The 22,230-nt window shown below is 37.2% G+C and overlaps 1 protein-coding gene across 1 annotated transcript in view; it reads right to left on the bottom strand.

Annotated features, from left to right (window-relative positions):
* Window positions 1-4,640: 4,640 nt before the first annotated feature.
* The window catches only part of LOC120539539 (interferon-induced very large GTPase 1-like), a 30,475-nt gene continuing 12,885 nt past the window's right edge, over window positions 4,641-22,230 (bottom strand). Inside the window, exon 3 of the mRNA XM_039769693.1 lies at window positions 4,641-10,771. Coding sequence (XP_039625627.1) covers window positions 5,234-10,771 — 5,538 coding nt within the window. The 3' untranslated portion in view covers window positions 4,641-5,233. The remainder of the gene's footprint in view (window positions 10,772-22,230) is intronic.

The following is a 22,230-nucleotide window of genomic DNA, read 5'->3' as shown; positions in this document are numbered from 1 at the left end:
AACCCTGGAGCAATATTCAAAAACTACATTGATACAGGACTACTTTAAAGTAACAACTGAAAAACATTTTGAGTTAAACTTATGTAAAAACTTGAGACAATTTAAGGACAATCTTTAAAATTTGTCTTTATTTCTTGAGAATGTCTATTTCGGCAATGCTGTCCTGGACCCCCAGAGCAGTTTGAAAACTCCTGACTTAGACTATGCAAGTAGGTAAAGTTGCTCCAATTAGCCATTTCCACAAAATTTGGGAGTGACACATCAATGTCTAAACCTACTCCCTGTTATCCAGGGCTGGATTGTAGTTACTCCATCTGTCCCATTTCACTTCCAGAAATAGATTTTGGTGATTATAAGAAGTATTGTTGAAAAGCACTTGACAGTGACAGTATCACAACTAGGCAAAGGCCGGCATTTTTTGAGTGGAATACCTTCATAATTACCTAGGTAAGTTTGTGAACATTCTTGTGCCACTATGGCACCAGCTACAGCTGACCTGTTTGTTATGTTCTTTTGATTTCTGGAGACATTACTGTTATAGTATAGAATACACATGGTAAATTAACTGTAATCTTATTGACTATTTGATCTACAGCATATGTTTTCTTAGTATCCATTCATTTGTTTCAAATGGTTTTTTATCTTTGTTTTGTTTGATACAGAGTTTTAAATGTATGGTTCATATTGTTAGTCAGAAAAAATAATAATAATAATTACATTGCAGTTATGTTGTTTATACTAACCAGGGGCTGAAGCCATTACAGTCATGTATGATTGTCAGTGCTTGAACATACAATTGTATGTAATAGCTACTTCATCTATTCTCATCATTTCTTTAGAATTTCATTTTGGGCTCTTAGCTGTTAAGAGAAACATGAGTACTTGATATATATATACATCATAGTGCAGTTGGCTGGCTCTGCTGACTTGGTGCTTTAGTGACCCAGGTTTGATTTTTGATCATGTCACTGTCTGCATTCAGTCTACTTTGTCTCTTTGAATAAGAACTTATTAACTTGTTTTGTCTCACACTAATTGAATATTTTATGCAAGTAAAGTTATCTGTAAATTGTCATATTATGTGTTTGTTTGACATATATGTCAGAGGGCACAATGATGAAATATAATTAGATCCTGACTTGTGCTCAGTCCTTCCAAGATTAGCTCTGGCCTCTCACTATAGTTTAATTGGGTTTAGAAGCTGCACTAATTATTATACCAATAGCATATGTAGCCCGATGACTAATGTCACTTTAATTACCTATACTCGCATTTAAAAAATATAGATAAACAATTGTACTATAACTCAGTATTTGCAAAGCATTTTGACAGAGTATTTAATAATAAATATATGATTGTCTTTCTCACACACACACACACGCATAAAGTGCCTTTATTTTTCAAACCCTGAGGTTGTGGTTCCAAATGCCACTATTAACACTGTGTAACCTTGAGGAAGTCACTTCACCTGCCTGTGCTTCAATTGGAAAAACAAAAAAGAAATTTGACCACTTGTATCTCAAATGTTGCAAGTCTCCTTGGATATAATAAAAATAATAGTTCTGGCCATTAGGCTTTTTAACCGGTCCAATAAGAGAAAAAGAAACTCTGCACTCATACTCAAATAATTTGTGATTTTTTTTTAAACAAATTGTCTAAAGGTATAACTCTCTACCATCATCCTACACTTTTTTACTAGTAGTAACTCAGTAATTTTAAATAATCTCTGAATTATTTTAAATCATGTTTATAATATTATTGCTCACCAGTCCTGGGTGCCTCTAGTAGAAGGTCCTACGGCCCCTCATGTGCCTATAAATGTCTCAGTGCATTTGCACCAAAGCTACAGAGGGTGTCAGAAGTGGCAGTTCTAATGTAGAAATGTTGTGTCTGTTGAATTTGGACAAAAGAAGAAAAAAATGTCAGTTTACCATCAAAAGCACCGCATTCTGCCAATGGAAAGGCCATAACCAGGGTCAGAATTTGACCTTTTGCGTTCCATATTATAAACATTAACAAGACCATACATTTTATTCAGGGGAAATTCATCCTGCTCATTCTGTTCATCGCACTTTCCAGGTATTTTTCAGCCAGATATGAGTAAACACTCCCTGCATCTCCCGATAGGATCCAGAAGTGAACGGTAAAGCTTTTTTCTCCCATCCATTCGAATCCCCCTCCATGTCCAACTGCAGTTCTCACAGGTGACAGGCTGTCATGAAGACCAATAATTTGAACTTTAATACAACCTTTTAATTAATAACTAATAAACTAGACATTTATGGTATGCTACAATTGTAATATTAAGGGTTCTGAGGTCACAACAACCTAACCCTGTCCAGATATTGTCATTTTCTGGGAGCCTGATGAATGGACCTCTTCTCGCAGACATGATTATATTGGAGCTCCAAAGAGCATACCTGGATGTTCTGATCACACACCCCAGTTTTTACACAAATTCGACCAATACTTCAAGATTCAGACATTTTTTGTGACATGGTATATCATGGTTAAAAATGCATTCAACCTTACTTGACACTCCAACTTAAGTTTACTGATGTGTACCTTGTTTTATATAAAGATGCTTTCGCATCTGAAAAGTAAGGAGAGATGGCATCACATCAGTGTCCAGACCCTGTCATATTACATTTTCTTAGTGAAATCACATTTATTGTGTACATTTGAACATGAAAATAGTTTGAAGAAAGTACAGTGGGATGCAAAAGTTTGGGCAACCTTGTTAATAGTCATTATTTTCCTGTATAAATTGTTGGTTGTTACGATAAAAAATGTCAGTTATCATATAGGAGACGCACACAGTGATATTTGAGAAGTGAAATGAAGGTTAGTGGATTTACAGAAAGTGTGCAATAATTGTTCAAACAAAATCAGGCAGGTGCATAAATTTGGGCACTGTTGTCATTTTATTGATTCCAAAACTTTTAGAACTAATTATTGGAACTCAAATTGGCTTGGTAAGCTCAGTGACCCCTGACCTACATACACAGGTGAATCCTATAATGAGAAAGAGTATTTAATGGGGTCAATTGTAAGTTTCCCTCCTCCTTTAATTTTCTCTGAAGAGTAGCAACATGGGGGTCACAGAACAACTCTCAAATGACCTGAAGACAAAGATTGTTCACCATCATGGTTTAGGGGAAGGATACAGAAAGCTGTCCCAGAGATTTAAGCTGTCTGTTTCCACAGTTAGGAACATATTGAGGAAATGGAAGACCACAGGCTCAGTTCAAGTTAAGGCTCGAAGTGGCAGACCAAGAAAGATTTCGGATAGACAGAAGCGACGAATGGTGAGAACAGTCAGAGTCAACCCACAGACCAGCACCAAAGACCTACAACATCATCTTGCAGCAGATGGAGTCACTGTGCATCGCTCAACCATTCGCGACTTTACACAAGGAGATGCTGTATGTGAGAGTGATGCAGAGGAAGCCTTTTCTCCGCCCACATCACAAACAGAGCCGCTTGAGGTATGCTCAAGCACATTTGGACAAGCCAGCTTCATTTTGGAATAAGGTGCTGTGGACTGATGAAACTAAAATTGAGTTATTTGGGCATAACAAGGGGCGTTATGCATGGAGGAAAAAGAACACAGCATTCCAAGAAAAACACCTGCTACCTACAGTAAAATATGGTGGTGGTTCCATCATGCTGTGGGCTGTGTGGCCAGTGCAGGGACTGGGAATCTTGTCAAAGTTGAAGGACGCATGAATTCCACTCAGTATCAGCAGATTCTGGAGACCAATGTCCAGGAATCAGTGACAAAGCTGAAGCTGCGCCGGGGCTGGATCTTTCAACAAGACAACGACCAAACACTGCTCAAAATCCACTAAGGCATTCATGCAGAGGAACAAGTACAACGTTCTGGAATGGCCATCTCAGTCCCCAGACCTGAATATAATTGAAAATCTGTGGTGTGAGTTAAAGAGAGCTGTCCATGCTCGGAAGCCATCAAACCTGAATGAACTAGAGATGTTTTGTAAAGAGGAATGGTCCAAAATACCTTCAACCACAATCCAGACTCTCATTGGAATCTACAGGAAGCGTTTAGAGGCTGTAATTTCTGCAAAAGGCGGATCTACTAAATATTGATTTCATTTCTTTTTTGTGGTGCCCAAATTTATGCACCTGCCTGATTTTGTTTGAACAATTATTGCACACTTTCTGTAAATCCACTAACCTTCATTTCACTTCTCAAATATCACTGTGTGTGTCTCCTATATGGTATATTTAACTGACATTTTTTATCGTAACAACCAACGATTTATACAGGAAAATAATGACTATTAACAAGGTTGCCCAAACTTTTGCATCCCACTGTATAGGTGAGAGAGGCAAGTGAGGGAAACCTATATGTAGCCTGCATGTGAAATTACAAAGTTTTGTACCTATCCATTCCAGTGACTTTCCTTTAATAATCCTAGTACAGTACTTTGAATATATGGAAACAAGTGCTTAGGTGGATGTTAATATCCCAGTACCCTGTCTCCACTGCAAGCTTTATTTCTGAACATTTTGTTAAAGATTTAAATAAACTTATGCCATACTAATTAGAAAATGGACAGATGAAAATAACATTTAAACAAAGATACACAGCTATATTTGAGATGCTTGCTATTTGTATTTAATTTGAAAAACAGCATTCAATAAAAACAAATGACATTTCTATCATATGTAGTACATCTGAATTAAATGTTTTAATTCATTTTAATTAAATTAGTCTCATATCTATAAAAGGAAAGATGTTTTCATCTTTAATATTTGCCAGTCAAAAAAAAAAACCAAAAAAACAACATGTAACCCTTTCTAGTTTGGCACTAACATCATCAGTGTCTAGGCTGTTACAATTTCTTATTTAGTTTTTCCCTTGTTGTTCAATATTTTTACTATTATAACAATGTTTTTATGTATTTTGTTTTGAATATCCTCATGATTATCTTTCACTACATTTGTTCAATACAGACATAGCCTGACTATCCTAAGCTTTAACTCTGTACCAGTTGAAGGCTTCACCAACCACACCTGCAGAAGCTCAGGAACAAATTGATGTGTTTATCAAGAGCAATTAAGAAAAGCAACAAATTAACCGCAAAAGCAAGATTAAAGAAAGTTTGGATTAATGAAAGTCAAATACTACAAATTATGACAGAAGAGAAATTATTAATTGCAAGTGACAAGTAAAAGAAAATGAAATAAAGGTGACTCTGATTCCTTTTCAACTGCCAGTTAATAAAAGTTTCTCAATTTCCCCTAATGCATCTTCTTTCTTAATTTCTCTCCACGCAGTAGGGATTTTGCCAAGACCATCAAATTTCTTCTTGTACTTTTCCTCCAGCTGCACTTGGAAATTACAGACAAACCACTTCCAGTATTTCAGTTCAGACTCATCAGGCACAATATTCCAGCACGCATATCGTGGCCCAGCCTTTCTGTATTCTTTATAGGGGACTTTTTCTGTGTCACTTAACACAATAAGATAATCACTAGCAACCAAGCTAGTACAAATATCAGTGCAAAGATGCTCAGTTTTATACCATCGCCAGCCATTCACTCCTTCAGGTCGGTGGAAGGGAACACTGTGATCTCCGTCGTGACCTTCAATTGAGTTTGTACAAATGGCAGCACAGAAAGGACACTGCACCCAGCATCCACTCAAATGCTTACTAAGAATGTCATGAGGCAGCTCCTTTACATTTGTCAGTTCAGTCAGTGTTATGCAGTCAAAGCTCATATTTAATTCCTTCATAACTTGTGCCACTGCTTTTGACATGGAATCTTGAAGGAAATTTAGGTCTCCAATTTCCAGATGTTCCACATCTCTAAAGTCGCTCCCAGGAAGCACTAGATAATCTTCAAGCTCTTTACAAAACTTATCTAGCCACACCTTTACTTTCTTCTTCCGATTGTCCTTCTGGGCTTTGATAACCTTTTCAATAGCTTTTGTTGCACTGCTGGCTGCTTTAGAAACCAAACTTTCAAATTCTTTAAGTCTCTGGGTGGAAATAGTTTTCAGTGTTTTGTTGTCTTTGCAGTAATCATCCACACAGGAGCTAATGTACTTCTTAAAAAAACTTTTTGGAAACTCAATATAATTACAGAATTTCTCAAAGTCTTCTTTCTCTGCCAGCTCTTTCAGTAGATGATATTCTAGTTTGATTTTACTTTCCTTTAAGGGTGGGTGGTTCTGTCTTACAATGTTTGCTACATCGATACAAACCTGATCACAGACAGCCTGATGAATGGCAGTTTTCAGTTTACTGCTCAGGTACTCAGAAAATATGTTGACAGAGGTAAGCCCATGACAGAGAGTCTTAAACATCTTGTAGTAAGAATCTCTCTTAGTCTTCAGATAGAGAACAGGATCAGTTCTTTCCCAAAACCTCTTTTGCATTTCAGTAAAAGGTTCAATTGCAATAGCACATAACTGCAAAGATAACTCAAATTTGTAATCTTGCTTGAAAGACAATTTATATTCCTTTTCCTCATTGTAAGCAGACATTTTCTTTGATACAAGATTTAAAATTTCATGTATGTGGGCTGAATTGTAATCACTTTCCTCTTTTTTCTTTTTGTCAATATAATCAAGGACAGTTTCGGCAATTTTATTAGTGATAGGCTGAAATTCAATGTATTGATCAGAAAGGTTTGGAATTAGTTCTTGTGTACATTTTACCTCGTAACTTGATTGCTTTGTTTTCCTAAGGAATGGAATATAGGAGATGACACTCTGAAGAAATGAAGGAATAATTGAGAATCCTCTTGTGGAGGCTGGAATTGAATGATGGGTTGCAGACTGACAACTGGCTACATAAGTCTGGATCTTATCAGGTGCATTAGGCATTGCCTTAAACTTGTCATAGAGGATATCTTGCACATCTTTTACAATATTGATCTTGTCTTGATAATTGCAGTCTCGGGAAGCTTCTTTTTCCCATTCAATCCACAGTTTCTCAAATTCCTCATGCAGTACGTCTTCACTGGGATTTGAGGTTCTTAGTTTTTCTGCTAGCTCTTTGCTCTGTTCCATCAGCTTTTCTTCATGTCTGGATCTATTCTCATCCACTTTCTGACGGCTTGTCTTTGCTTTGATCAGTTCCTCACATGTTTTCTTCATTTCTGTGGTGAGATCATTTTTAAGAACATCAAACCTTGTCTCAATGTTAGATTTCCATTGAATAAGCATTTCATCATCAGTAAAATATTTCCCAATTTCCTCTTTTACTTTTGTATATGTTTCTTCTACTTCCATAGGTATGTTTATTTGAGTGTTAGAAGTGTTTTTAATTTTGTTGATCATCTTGTTTTGCACTTCATAGATCTTACTTCTCAGAGTCCAAGTCCAATCTAAATATTTTTCTTCAAGTTTACGATAGGCAGCAATCTCCAATGAATTCCTAAAGTTAAAAACAAAGTTCTCAGTCAGCAGGGATTTCCACAGGTCCTTGACTCGAGTTTTTAACTGGGAAACTTTCAAAACATTGCAAGCAGGTTCTTGTTTAGCAGCATTAACAATAGCATTTTTCAGATCTTGGACATTCTGACTATAGCTGGGATTGGGAGGTGCCATTGGTGGGTTTCCTTCCCACAGATGCACAAAGTAATAGGTTTGGTCATTTACATCAAACCTTATGACGTCGTTAAAATATTTAACATTACGCTCCTCCTCCTCCTCTGCAGCAATGCATGCCATTCTATCCAGGTTCTGCTGGAGAACTCGTCTGGCATCTGTGTTTTTCTCCCTAGCTACAGTGTCCCCAACATTTTGATGGACAAATACACAGCTTGGGGAGAGCTTCACCTGCTTCATTCTTAAAAATGCCTGAACAACAATTTGAAGAATATCTTGTATCTCAGATGGGTTTTCTCCAAAGATGTTAATTATAGTCAGGTTACCCAGACCAATAACAAATGTAGCCAATTCATTGTCATGTGCAAGTGTGGTCTTATTTGAAAGCTCTGTTGCCCTCAGACCTTCTGTATCCACTACAAGAATGTAGTCATACTTCACTTCATCTCGGATATCTTCATCTATTTTAATCAACTGCATGAAGGCTCCTTTGGTGCACCTCCCTGCACTAACAGCAAACTGCAGGCCAAACATGGCATTGAGCAGAGTGGATTTACCACTGCTCTGGAGTCCAAGAACAGACAGGACAAACAGTCTAACATCTCCTAGAGTCTCCTGAACTTCATCCAGGACAGAGCTGATCCATGTGACAGGGACATAGACTGCATCTCCATCCATGAGTTCCAGTGGATGACCTGACAGGATGAGCTCTGCAGCTATCTTGGGAAGAGAAGAAATGCAGGAATCATTAACTCTTCCCATCTTAGAGGCTTCAAAGACCTGACCCATTTCTCTTAGAATATGCTCTAGACCCAAGGAGCTGTCCGTTATTTGACTTGAAAGCATATCCAAATCTTTCTGAAGTTCTTTTTTCCTTTGTTCACTGTCTTCGTTTGTTTGCTTTTTTAGCAACTCTGACAATTTTTCATGGTACCTTAGTTGAAGCTCTGATACTGCATCTCTTGACAAATCATCTAACAGCACCATTAACCACTGCAGAAAGTACTTTTTTGTTTTTTGTGACTGTGAACTTAGAATTTTAATCAGGGATGTCATGAGTGCATTTAATGGGAGGGCTCTCTTTAACTGATCTTCTCTTATCTTTTTCTTTTCAGTCTCAATATCACTCCTGTATTGTTCAATACTTTTGCTTCCTTTCTGCTTCAGTCGGTAAAGCTCCTTGTCCTTCTGACACCATTTGTGCCACAAGTAACCCTGAAGTGGTAGAAATGCTTCTTTCCTTTCTAACAATTTTTTATTTCTTAAAATTTTCCCTAGTTTATCTGCCAGAGCTTTTCCTTCTTTGCAGTTTTGACTCTCTTCATCAACCTCAAAGCCATGCCTCAGTGCAATGTCCGAGCATGCTTCTAGATGGAATGTCTTCTTAGACTGTGACAGAAAGCTCCGGAGGACTGAGACCAGCTCATCTGTGAGCTCTGCTTCATTCCTGTTCTTTACCCCAATCCGAACTTTGATTCCTGATTTATTAGCTTGAATGGCTTCTTTGTCTGTATGAAGACATATCAGGGGCTGTGGTGATTCAAAGTACCCCTTTAGAATTGCTTTGCCATCTTCATTGAGGTCAGAATCTGACAGGAAAACTACATTGACGGCAGAGATATCATTTAAGAAGCTGACTTGTCTGCCATGATTTCTTGCGTCACCATGGAGGTTTGTAAAGGCAATGCAGTCCTCAAAGATGTCATCCTCTTTGCCTCCTGGATTGTACCAGGACATCTCTACTACGCCCTCCATTAGCAAACATCCTCGAGTGCTGCCCCGGCAGTCCTTGTTAAAGAAAATGCTGTGCCTCTGTCTGTTCAGCACCATGTTCATAATCTTAGATTTGGACACTAAGGAGTTCCCAAGTCTTATGAAAGACACAATCTGTGTCTCTACTTGAAGTGCTGGAAAAACTTTATAGGTCTTTGTCTCTTGACTTTTGCAGCTGTTATTTATCTGGCGAAATGCCCACAAAGGGAGTTCAATTTCTGTTGTGCAGGGACTCGGAATCAAAAAAGGCACAGCGTACTGACAAAGGGCGAGTTTGGAGTAGAGATACTGCCTCAGAAAGTCATCAGCACAGTGGAGAAGAGCCATCTGGAGATCCATGGGGTGTATGTGCTCAGAGTGCTGTTTACTGGTCTCAGTGAGGTCCTCTGAAGTGGTATCACTAAGGAAGTCATCCAATGTTAACTGTGTTTCAGTTTCTCTTTGGCTTTGTAATTCATTAAAACCAATTTGGTTGTCTTTAATTTGGTCACAAATTAAATTTCTCATCCTATAGTCCATCATGATCAGCTTTTGCAAATATAAACGAGGGAGATCTTCTTTTTCTGGTTGAGTATTATTCTTAGATTTGTTACTGATAACTATCACATTTATTTTCTCCATTAACTTTGGGTATAGATTAACAATGTTCATCTTCTCAAGCAAAAGAAAGAAGTCTTTCTTCTTTTTTTCTCTGTTATCCCTTTCTGCAGCTTCCTTATTTTCTTTTGTGTTGTCTGTATTTGAGGTCTCATTTATTTGTTCTGCTTGCATTTCAGTATTTTTGTTTTTTGTTTCACTTACATCTCTTTCACATTGTTTTTCTCCTCCGAGTACTCCTTGAATATTTTTTTCCATCTTATTAGTATTATTATTATGAAATTCCTCTGCTTTGCTATTACTTTGCTCTTTATTAAGGATTTCTTCCTTTCTGCTTAGATTCTTTGTCATTGCCTGGTCTTGACTCTCTACAGTCTTACTGTCCAGTGATAGCACCAAATTTTCCCCATTTTCTCTTTGTTCCCCTGTTTCAATGTATTCTAATGGTCTTGATGTTTTTTTCTCTTTCATACTACCCTCCTCACTTTCATTATTTTTCTCTCTTGTTGCATTTTCCAATGCAGGACTTTCCTTTTCTTCTCTGTTATCCTGCAGCATTTCACTTTTAGCATATTCATGACTAATATTCATAAGTTTACATAAGGGTGCTCTTTCATTTTGCTCTCTAATATAACCTTCCACCTGGCAGTATTGCTCCCTACCAAGATTTTCTAAAGATTTTAGATCAGTTACACCAAGATGATCATTCAGAATAGGCATCCAGTATTCAGGATTCAATCCAACATCTTTGACTTTTCTGTGAAGGGCTTCACTGATTTTTTTGCAAGCAGTAGTGTCCCCCACTTCTTCTTCATCCTTGAAAAAAGAAATGTTGGGAAAATCTTTAGTTAGTGACTTACTTCTGTTACTATCAGTATAACTGTAAAATTATTGAAGTAGAGAATGAGTGACTGGAGAAAGCATTCACAGAAGTTATAGCAAGATCTAGATGAACACAACAGTGAAGTACTTATTCTCAATTTATTTATAATTATTTATAAAGTCATTACAGCTGCTTTTTGAAGAGGGAAAAATTACCAACCTACAATTCTCTTATTTTTGTAACATAAAAATCACTCCAGAATCTGCTCTACAGGAAAAAATGATGAGGTTGAGACATTTTAAATGTCTGTGGTGGTTTACTATAAGTAAAATATAACATAAAAAGCCTCTTTAATAAAACCATTGTAATATTATTTTTCAAGAACATGTAAGTATATATCATCATAAAGTTGATGGCAGGTTTTCCCAACGTAAGCCCTGAATCCAAGTATGCAAAATTAAGAATCTGAGAAATGGTACTGTATTTTTATCCGGTTAGCTTGTCTCAAAGTGGAATACATAAGTGGCTTCTGCTGTGGCACCAGCATACCAGGGTCAAGAAGAACAGCTTTAATTCGTAGAACATAGAAACACTTTAAACGCAGACAAAACAAAAGAAAATATCTAAAAACAACAGCTTGCTAATTACCATTTTCATTTATTTTTTACTATTTTTTAACTACTGGAACTGGAAGTTTTGAACACTAAACAAATTGATAAAATACCTCTTTCAGAAAGTATATGCTGTAATATAACTGAAGCACAACTTGGTGCTAAAGAGCCATCTTGGATTTTATGTTTAATTTGGAAAAGATTCTTTTTTCATTTAAACCACTTCTGTAGTTAAAACTGTAATCTTTCATCTGTTTCTAGAAGAAATTGAAAAATCTATGTATGTGAACATTTCATACTAGGGCTATATTTAATTCTATTCTACTTAAATAATTTCCTTCATATACAGTACTACACTTCCATTTACAATCTGAGAATGTTGAAAACATTTACAATTACAGCTAAAACAAAAACAGAAAATAATGTGCTAAAACAGAGAGACATCATGCATCCACTATGCACAAATAAATATTCATTTTGTAACAGCCTTTTAAAAATAAACTAGGTTTTCAAATCTCCATACATTGTTATAAGTATGAATACATTAAGCTATACCCTTCTAACAACAGAGAAAAGACACATTTCTAGACTACAGGGGAGAGTCCCGAGGCTTTGGAAAACATCTTTTATCACCCCAGTCCCAAAGGTATCATGTCCTAGTGAGCTGAATGACGTCCAGCCTGTCGCTCTGGTGTCACATGTGATGAAGACCATGGAGCGGCTGCTGCTTCACCACATAAGGCCACAGGTCAGCCACGCCCTTGACCCTCTGCAGTTCGCATACCAGGAGAAGTTGGGAGCGGAGGATGCCATCATCTATATGCTACACCAATCCCTCTCCCACTTGGACAAAGGCAGTGGTGCTGTAAGAATTATGTTTTTAGACTTCTCTAGCACCTTCAACACCATCCAACCTCTGCTCCTTAGGGACAAGCTGACAGAGATGGGAGTAGACTCACACCTGGTGGCATGGATCGTGGACTTAAAGACAGACCTCAGTATGTGCGTCTCGGGAACTGCAGGTCTGACATTGTGGTCAGCAACACAGGAGCGCCGCAGGGGACTGTACTTTCTCCGGTCCTGTTCAGCCTATATACGTCAGACTTCCAATATGATTCAGAGTCCTGCCACGTACAAAAGTTCGCTGACGACACTGCTATTGTGGGCTGCATCAGGAGTGGGCAGAAGGAGGAGTATAGGAAGCTAATCAAGGACTTTGTTAAATGGTGCGTCTCAAACCACTTACACCTGAACACCAGCAAGACCAAGGAGCTGCTGGTGGATTTTAGAAAGCCCAGGCCCCTCATGGACCCCGTGATCATCAGAGGAGACGGTGTACAGAGGGTAAAGACCTATAAATATCTGGGAGTGCAGCTGGATGATAAATTGGACTGGACTGCCAATACTGATGCTCTGTGTAAGAAAGGTCAGAGCCGACTATACTTCCTTAGAAGTTGGCGTCCTTCAACATCTGCAATAAGATGCTGCAGATGTTCTACCAGATGGTTGTGGCGAATGCCCTCTTCTACGCAGTGGTGTGAAGGATGCCTCACACCTGGACAAACTTGTGAGGAAGGCAGGCTCTATTGTAGGAATGAAGCTGGACAGTTTAACATCCGTGGCAGAGTGACGGGCACTGAGCAGGCTCCTGTCAATCATAGAAAATCCACTGCATCCACTGAACAGGATCATCTCCAGGCAGAGGAGTAGCTTCAGTGCTTCCCGGTGGTGGGGGGTGGTGGGGTAACATTAACGTTAACATTATACAAAGTTATTGTCTGTTTTCACTCTTTAATTTAATATTGTTTTTTGTATCAGTATGCTGCTGCTGGATTATGTGAATTTCCCCTTGGGATTAATAAAGTATCTATCTATCTTATCTATCTATCTACAGTATCTACAAGAATTTCAAGGAATAAACCTGCAACCCATTAAGAACATAAGACATTATTCTCCAACCTGTATAAAACAGTTCAGGGTGAAAGGAATCTAAAGTCTACCCTGACAGCACTGAGAACAAAAAGGGAATCATCCCAGGACATACATACAAGAGCAATTTTAATCACCAATTCACCTAATGCAGATGTCTTTGGGGATATAGGAAGAAAACTGGAGTATCCAGAGGAAAACTCACTCCACAGGAACAATGTCTGAGTAACATTCAGATGGGCCCATTGTGAGGCTGTCATTACAGGAGTACAATGGTACAATGGCCAAAGTATTGAAGTTGAGGTTTACTGCTATGAACAACAATGTAATGATGAGGCCAAACTTTAGGGCATTGCAATGTGCAGTGAACACTTTTCTATATAGGATTACTGTACCCAGCCTCTAAGAGTCAAATCAATATTTCGGGATTATTTAGTAGAATAATTTTCAAATGAAAATGATGAAGTGACCTCTGGTTGTTCATGCACCACAGCTATATACATATAAAAAGCCTACTTTCTATCTGATATTTTTTCACTTGATTTTTAAAAAAAATTTCTCTTTTATTGTATCCCACTCTCAGACTATGCTTCACAATATTGAAGTCATGTGAAGCACCATGAGAGCTATTAGCCAATGAATGAGCTATTGTTGGGCAAGAATCTTGACAAATAAATCTGAAAGCATGATCTCATTTGAGCACACTTAAGTGTTGTACATGATAGTATTTCCTGTAAATAGTTTATTTAGCAGTATTGTAGTGAAGATATGCATATTTGAGATGCTGTGAGCATATGACTGGATCGTTAGCTGCTGTTGAATTTCTGTCCTTATACAAGTTTCTGTTCTCCATGAAAACTTTGTCTGTAGTCACTACAATAGTCACTGGGGTCAATAACACACAAATTTAATTTTTGGGTGTAGTATTCTTTTAACAGGCTATGTCACTTACATTTAGTTTACTTTTCCTTAGAATTTTAAGCCACCCTGTATTTTGTGACTTACAATCTTGAGTATATGACCCCATGCCTTCAGTAACGTGAATGAAGACAAAACTATTTATGTCTTTATAGCTGTAAAAATGTAGCCAGCTGGCAAGAGTTTGCCAAGATCAATAGAACCACTTAGGTGGTAATAAGCTGAGGGAAATCCCATATGACACCTCCACATGATACATAAACCTAGAGGTGACAGAAAGAGTGAGCAACTCCGCCTGTCAAAGTGGGAATACAGGAGACTGTTTTGTATGATGCACTGGGTTTGACCAGACTAGGGTACAAATGGAAGAAAATTTGGCAAGATAAAGTATTCAAAGAAACTGCTCCAGGATACTTGAGGGCAGACAATTCTGTACATGCCAAGGCAACTTATCCTCAACAGCCAGAAAATGGCTATAAAATTATCAGGCCTACATATTGTCCCTAATCAGGGAGGCTTAAATTTGCACCCACCTACAAACAACACCCTGAATTCCCACTTCTTTTAGTTTGATGCTAAACTTCTCATGTGGCACCTTATCAAATGCTTTCTGAAAGTCAAGATAAATAATATCATACGTATGCTTCACATTGATCATATCCTTTTGTTGTTTCCTCATTGAATTCCAACATGTTAATAAAACATGACCTCCCTCTTCTGAACTCATGCTGACTGTTCAGTAAAACTCCTTTTCTTGCCATGTGTTGCTCAGTCTTTCTCTTAATAGTTCCTTCCATTAATTTACCTGTGATGCACGTCAAGCTTACTGGCCTATACTGGCTTGGATCTGCCTGTTCTTCATTTTTATATGACAGAATAATATTTTCCATTCCTTTGGAATTTCCCCAGTGCACAGTAACTTCCTAAAAATAAGTGTCAATAGTTTATATATGTACTTGCTAACCTACTTAAGAACTTGAGGATAAATATTATCTGGTCCTGGTTTGATTTCAGCCTATTTAATATGAGCTCTACAATTTCCAAATCACTCAGTACCTCCTTAGTAGTCTCTTTTACCTCTGCTCTGAGGTTATCTGCTTTCTCCTATGTGAAAACCGAAAATTTGAGTTTAGAGCATCTGCTATTTCACTGTCTGTATCCTTTAATTCCCTTTTACTGTTTCTGATGCACTTTACCTCCTCCTTGACTGTTCTTTTACTAATTGTATAGTAAAAGAATCTCTTAGGGTCATCTTTCATCTTATCTGCTATATTCCTCTCTAACTGCCTTTAAGCATCCCTAATATCAATCTTAATTTTTTCCCTCATGTTCTCATATGCCCTTCAATTCACATTGGAGTTATTTGTCTTATACACCTTATACAGCTGTTTATTTCCTTTGCAGCTTCATTTTCAACACTTTATTTGCTCACTGCTATGGCAAGCCAAAGTAATATTTAGAGAGATCTTCAAATGCATTTCAGATATTTTAAAATGTAATTTATTTTTTAACATATTTGAAATTAATTTTGAGATATCTCAAATGCATTTCAAGCTATCTCTAATGAATTATTAGATATCTTAAATTGACACTGCATGCATTTTAAGATATCTTAAAAGCACTTCAAAATATCTCAAAATCTCTTCCTATAAAATAGGCTATTATTTAAACTGGACTTCCTGTTTAATATAAGATATCTGAACATGGATTTGAAGCTGTTCCGAGATTTCTGGAAATGTATTTCAGATATCTTAAAAATTGTAATATAGATATTTGAAAATGCTATTGAGATATCTTGAAATAATTTCATGACTTTTTAAAAATATCTCAAAATGTATTTTAGATATCTTGAAATACAATATGAGATATCTCAGAGTATATTCTACAATATCTCAAGTGGAGCAGAGACCCATTTTAAGATATCATGAAATGAATTTGACATATCTAAAAATGTATTTTAGATATCTCAAATAACAGTGAATTTCAAGATATCCAACCATTATCCAACCCATTATATCCTAACTACAGGGTCACGGGGGTCTGCCGGAGACAATCCCAGCCAACACAGGGTGCAAGGCAGGAACAAACCCCAGGCAGGGCACCAGCCCACCTCAGGGCACACACACACACACCAAACACCAATTTAGGATCGCCAATGCACTTAAACTGCATGTCTTTGGACTGTGGGAGGAAACCCATGCAGACATGGGGAGAACATGCAAACTCCACGCAGGGAGGACCAAGGAAGCGAACCCAGGTTTCTTTACTGTGAGGCAGTAGCGCTACCACTGCACCACCCTTCAAGATATCTCAAATGCTTTTTAAGAGATCTTAATTATATTCTGAGATCTCTTAAAATAACTTCCTGCACATTTTAAAATATCTCAAATTCATTTTGAGATATCTTAAAATAAATAGGAAGTCCTACTGAAAGAATAAGAAAATTTACAGGAAATAATTTTGAGATATCTAAAAATATGTTTAAGATGTCTTGAAACATGCAGAAGTTGTATATATTTTAAGACATCGCAAAATGTGTTTTAGATATCTCAAAATTCACAGGAACTTATTTAAAGATAAATCATAATGTTAAGCATATCATTTCAAGATATTGTGACGTGTCTTGCCACTGCATGGGCTGTAGAGAGTGGAAGGAGTGTTGGGGTGGGGTCTTGGGGCACCTGCCTAGGGAGAGAACTGAGTGACAAGGATCAGAGTTAATTAACAGTGCATGGAGAAAAGGGGAGGTGGTGCTGGGAAGTGGTAGTTGTTGATAGAGTGAGAAGAAGACAGCATCAAGTTGAGAAGGGAGTGAACAGTTAAAGAGTAGGCAAGAAGATAGGACGACAACGGGTTGTTTTTGTTAATTTGGAGGTGTTCCCGTGACCCAGACGATGGGCAGCGGTAGGGCACTGTTTATATTGTGGCATATCAAATAAAAAAACAGTTGGCATTTGGAAACCTCCCCCGGACAAGTGGCTCCTGAGTGCGTTTTATTCAACAGGATGTCACAATGTGTTGAAATCTAATTGAGATATCATAAGATGCATTTCAGATATCCTAAAATAGATACATTTTCACATACTTTATTTTCAGTTCAATTTGAGATATCTAAAATGCATTTCCAGATATCTTAAAATGTATTTTGAGACATTTCTAAGTGTTAGTTTGGCTTGCCATACACTGCAGAGTTTTTAAAAATTTCCAACTAATTTGAAATTTAGGTATATACCTATGGAGGAATATTTCGGACAAAATGAAATAAATAAATAAATGCGTAAATAAATAAAAGTACTGTGAAATGTGAGCATAAATAAATAAATGTGTCATGAAATGAGAGCCTTAATAAATAAATATGTCATGAAATGAGAGCATAAATAAATAAATGTGTCACGAAATATGTTTTTCGTTGCTTATTTATTTATTTCATTTTGTCCGTAACGTTCCTGCAAACCGTCATGAAATACGGCTTGAAATAAAACTGTCACTTTCACTCGTCAAAGTTGAGAGGGTGGGCTCTAACACGCCCTCTAGTTACTGATTGGTGAATCGATAGCACAAGAATTAATTAGAAAAATGCTTACTACTGCCGATGAAATGGATTCTGCTGAAGATATTACGTATTTCAGAGAGAGAATTGAAGATTTATCGGAAGAAATTACAATGTTGGCGGCCCTTTTAGACTCCGATATAGATGAAACTGTTTTTGAAATTATCGAAGAACAGACTCTACTACACTCCAGTTCAGGTGATGCAGTACCCTGCTCTGGACGTCCATCCTTTGACATTCCAGCTGAGTCGATAGAACACCTTCTGTTATGCGGTTTAAAAGTACGACAGATTGCAGATCTATATGGTGTATCGGAGAAGACGATCACAAGGCGAATGAGCCAGTTTGATATACGGTAAGCTGCAACGGCTCTATTAGTTTAGGTACTTTGACATGGAATGCCCAAAGCAGCTCCAACTAATATTTTGAACTGAACAACTTTACCACTGATCAGAGCTGTACAGTTGTTTGAAAAAGTAGCTGCGATTATGCAACTGACTTTATACTCGTAAAACAAGGGTCAAATACTCAGTTCTAAAAGGGCCGCCAACATTGTAATTTCTTCCGATAAATCTTCAATTCTCTCTCTGAAATACGTAATATCTTCGGCAGAATCCATTTAATCGGCAGTAGTAAGCATTTTTCTAATTAATTCTTGTGCTATCGATTCACCAATCAGTAACTAGAGGGCGTGTTAGAGCCCACCCTCTCAACTTTGATGAGTGAAACTGACAGTTTTATTTCAAGCCGTATTTCATGACGGTTTGCAGGAATGTTACGGACAAAATGAAATAAATAAATAAGCAACGAAAAACATATTTCGTGACACATTTATTTATTTATGCTCTCATTTCATGACATATTTATTTATTAAGGCTCTCATTTCATGACACATTTATTTATTTATGCTCACATTTCACAGTACTTTTATTTATTTACGCATTTATTTATTTATTTCATTTTGTCCGAAATATTCCTCCATATATACCTATCCCACATTATATTTAAAACATTTTTAAACTTGTTTCACTTCTCCTTGACTGTCCACACTTTAAAGCTTTTCCCAGTCCATCTTCCTTAGAGTTTGCTGCATCTGCTCAAAAGTTGTCCTACCAAAGTTACTTTTTACATCCACATGCTTCCAAAACACAGAGAATTGTATTATGTTATGTTTACTTGACCCTAGTAGTTCAGTCACATCTACACCGCATCCTCAATTCTATCCCGGTTATTTCAAAATACTAAATCAAGACAGGCTTCCCCCCACATTGGTGAGTTAACAGTCTTTAACACACTTCTAAAATTAGGCCCTCTTCCCTAATTGTTTCCAGACAAAGCCATTTGTCCTCACTAAGATGGGGCTTATTATCCAGTTTGAAGAGGACTTGCATTTAAATTCTGTTGGACATAAACAGCAACCCCACATTCTTTTATATTATGTCTGTCCTTCCTAAAAATGTGTATCTCTATGTTATACTCATCTCAATCATTTTTATTTAGCCAGGTTTCTCTAATTGCTATAATATCACAATAATGCTCCACTACATACAACTCAAACTCACTTGTTTTATTTGTGATAATGTACTTCTAATATAAAGGAAAGCTAATTTTTAATGTGTTACTCGTTTTACTTTTGCATTTAAACATTGGGTTAGAATTTACATTGCTATACATTTTTATTTTACACTATTGTTTATTTCTTCATGCACAGTTTGAAACCTAACCTGTCCTAAACTCCCTGACCCTCATGCCCTAGTTTAAACAATCCCGACTAACCTACTCATATGCATCTACAACACATTGGTGCCCCTCTGTTTCAGATGTAACCCATTGTGGCAGAACAGGTTCCATCTGTTCCAAAAGGAGTCCCAATGTCTTATACCCTTTTACCATATGCCAGGATTTAAACCACACATTAACCCTTCTGATCTCCTCAATCTCGCCTGAACTGGCAAGTAGCAGAGTCAAAAGACTACCTTATTAGTTCTGCTCCTCAGCCTTGCACCTAATTTGGATTGCAGAACTGACAGACTACCCTTATGTATGTCACTCGTTTGAACATTGACAATGACAACTGGATCCACCCACACTTTATTCAAGAGCCTATCAACCCTTGGGAAGACAGCACACCATGCAATACTCTCGGTCTCTAGAGCAAACCTGTGCTTCACTCCCCCCTAATGATTGAGTGCCCAACTATCGCTACCTCTCTCTTTCTGGGAACTGTTTTTTGAGATGGACCACTAGGGGCACCTCATACCTGCCTACCAAATCAGAATCTTTGTCGATTCTGTCCAGCTCCACAAGGTCTTTTTTGATACTTCTATTTCTGGGGTTGATATCCCCAGACTGTGTGCACTCGTTACCTTGCTCCTTGTGACCATGACCCACCCTGTGTCAACTTAGGGGTGCACACTGTCTCTTTAAAGAACACTTCTTATCTATTACATCATAGGCCAGCCAACTTCTCCTGCAGTTCAGTGACTCCAAGCTTGAGGTGCTGGATCAGTCATCTTCCTGTGAACCACGGAGCCCTTCTTTTAAAATGAATGCATTATTGCTTATGAACATGTGCGCCCTCACTTTTCTATAAGTGTTAATGCTTGGCTATACAAATGTTTTATGTTGCTCTGTCCAATTATTCTTTATATGCCCTGATTTTGTTCCACTAAGACAATAACTGCCTCTGTTATTTTTAACTATTTGTTACCTCAACACTGGTAATTTACTTACAGAGATTTCGGTTTCAGCTACTGCTACTTACTGCCCTGTGTCACCAATGCTAGTCTGAATACTAATCACAACAACAGGTACAAGAAACAAATAACTTTTCCAAATGTTCTCTCAAATACTCAGCTACTTTTGCTCCTGTAAAGGTTAAAAAAAACCAAAAAACTTTTTAAAGGGAAAACAAGCTTTAAAAATTCCTGCATAGTTCTTTACTGGCTACCAGAGCACAAACTTCTTAGGAGCAAAATCTATTTTTTAGTTAACAATTTCATACCTCAGAATACAAAACTCTCAGCAGCCTCTCTTCCACTCACAAGGATGACGTCAGGGCATGAATTCATATTAATAGCCAACAATCAAATATTCTAACACTCAACATATGTTCAACTGTGATCTCTTTCATATGATTGATCATTGTTTTAGATAGTTTTACATATAACAACTGGATTAATGCACACATCCACGTTGATTTTCTTACATGAAACTCAAAGAATTTCTTTATCCTGAAGTGTAATTAATCTTAATAAGTGAATACATTTTCACTGTTTGAAGTCAGTATAATATATTCCATATAATCTGTTTGTTAGGGTATATTTGTGTTTTCTCTTTAAGTTATAAGCAATTCTCTCAATTAAAAAAAGTGTCCTAAAATGTACTCAGGACAACAGTGGTGTATAAAGTATTCAACAGCAAAATGTTGAGTAAAAGAAGAGATATCTTTCTGAAAATTGACTAAAGTAAAAAATACAATTTGGCCATGAGCAAACTACTCCTGTATTTTTAAATGATTTGTTATCAATTGTACTTGAGTTCAATTAATATATGTGATTTCTCTCCATTTTATATCCATCCATCCATTTTGGAAACCCATTTATCCAGCAAGTATAAGATAAAATGCAGGAAGAAACCCTGGCACGATTTCCATCCTATCACATGGTGAACACCCCATTGGTCCAATTTAGCATTGGAATATTTACAACCCCGATGTTGGTGGATTGTGGGGGGAAACCTGACCACCTGGTTGAAATCAAAGCATACATGCAAAGAACATGCACTCTCTATGTATATAGTACCCGGGACTTGAATCTCAGTCTTCTTGTTTCAAGGCAGCAGCAGTACACCACTGTGCCATCTCTCATTTAATACACCATCCAAAAAATGTTCTTAAGACTTAAAATCATTCAGACTACTTTGTTTTAGTATGTGATTTGTATTACAGTCAGTAAAGTATGAGCCAAGAAACTGCATTTTGAATCAGTGACATTCTGTGTAAGCGGGCAGCTTAATGATTCTGTCCTAAATTAGTGCAGAAGGCACTAATGGGAAAGATGTACAGGACTCCCCCTATTAAAGATGGAGATTATGAATCCGTTCTTGAAATCCTCTTCAATAAGTTGAATGCCTACTGTAATTATAAATAATTGAAATGGCCCAGGATTGCTTCCTGGGCACGGATGATGGATGGATGGATGGAAAACATTATTAAAATGTTCCATGGCCCCAAAAAGTCCCCATTTTGTTCAGTTAACACAGAACTACATAAGAATTTAGAGAATAAGTTTAATAATAATCTTAGTCATCAAAACAACCATGATAATTATTGATAAAGTACATTACCTAGACTTTATCACTCTATTTTCATATTTAAAACAACAGCCTTTCTTTTTTTTGGGGGGGTGGTGGAGGAATTGGGGTCTCAACTAGTTCATGACCT

The sequence above is a fragment of the Polypterus senegalus genome, chromosome 11 (assembly GCF_016835505.1).
Source record: "Polypterus senegalus isolate Bchr_013 chromosome 11, ASM1683550v1, whole genome shotgun sequence".
Classification (NCBI taxonomy): domain Eukaryota; kingdom Metazoa; phylum Chordata; class Cladistia; order Polypteriformes; family Polypteridae; genus Polypterus; species Polypterus senegalus.
This window is presented reverse-complemented; position numbering and strand designations above follow the sequence as displayed.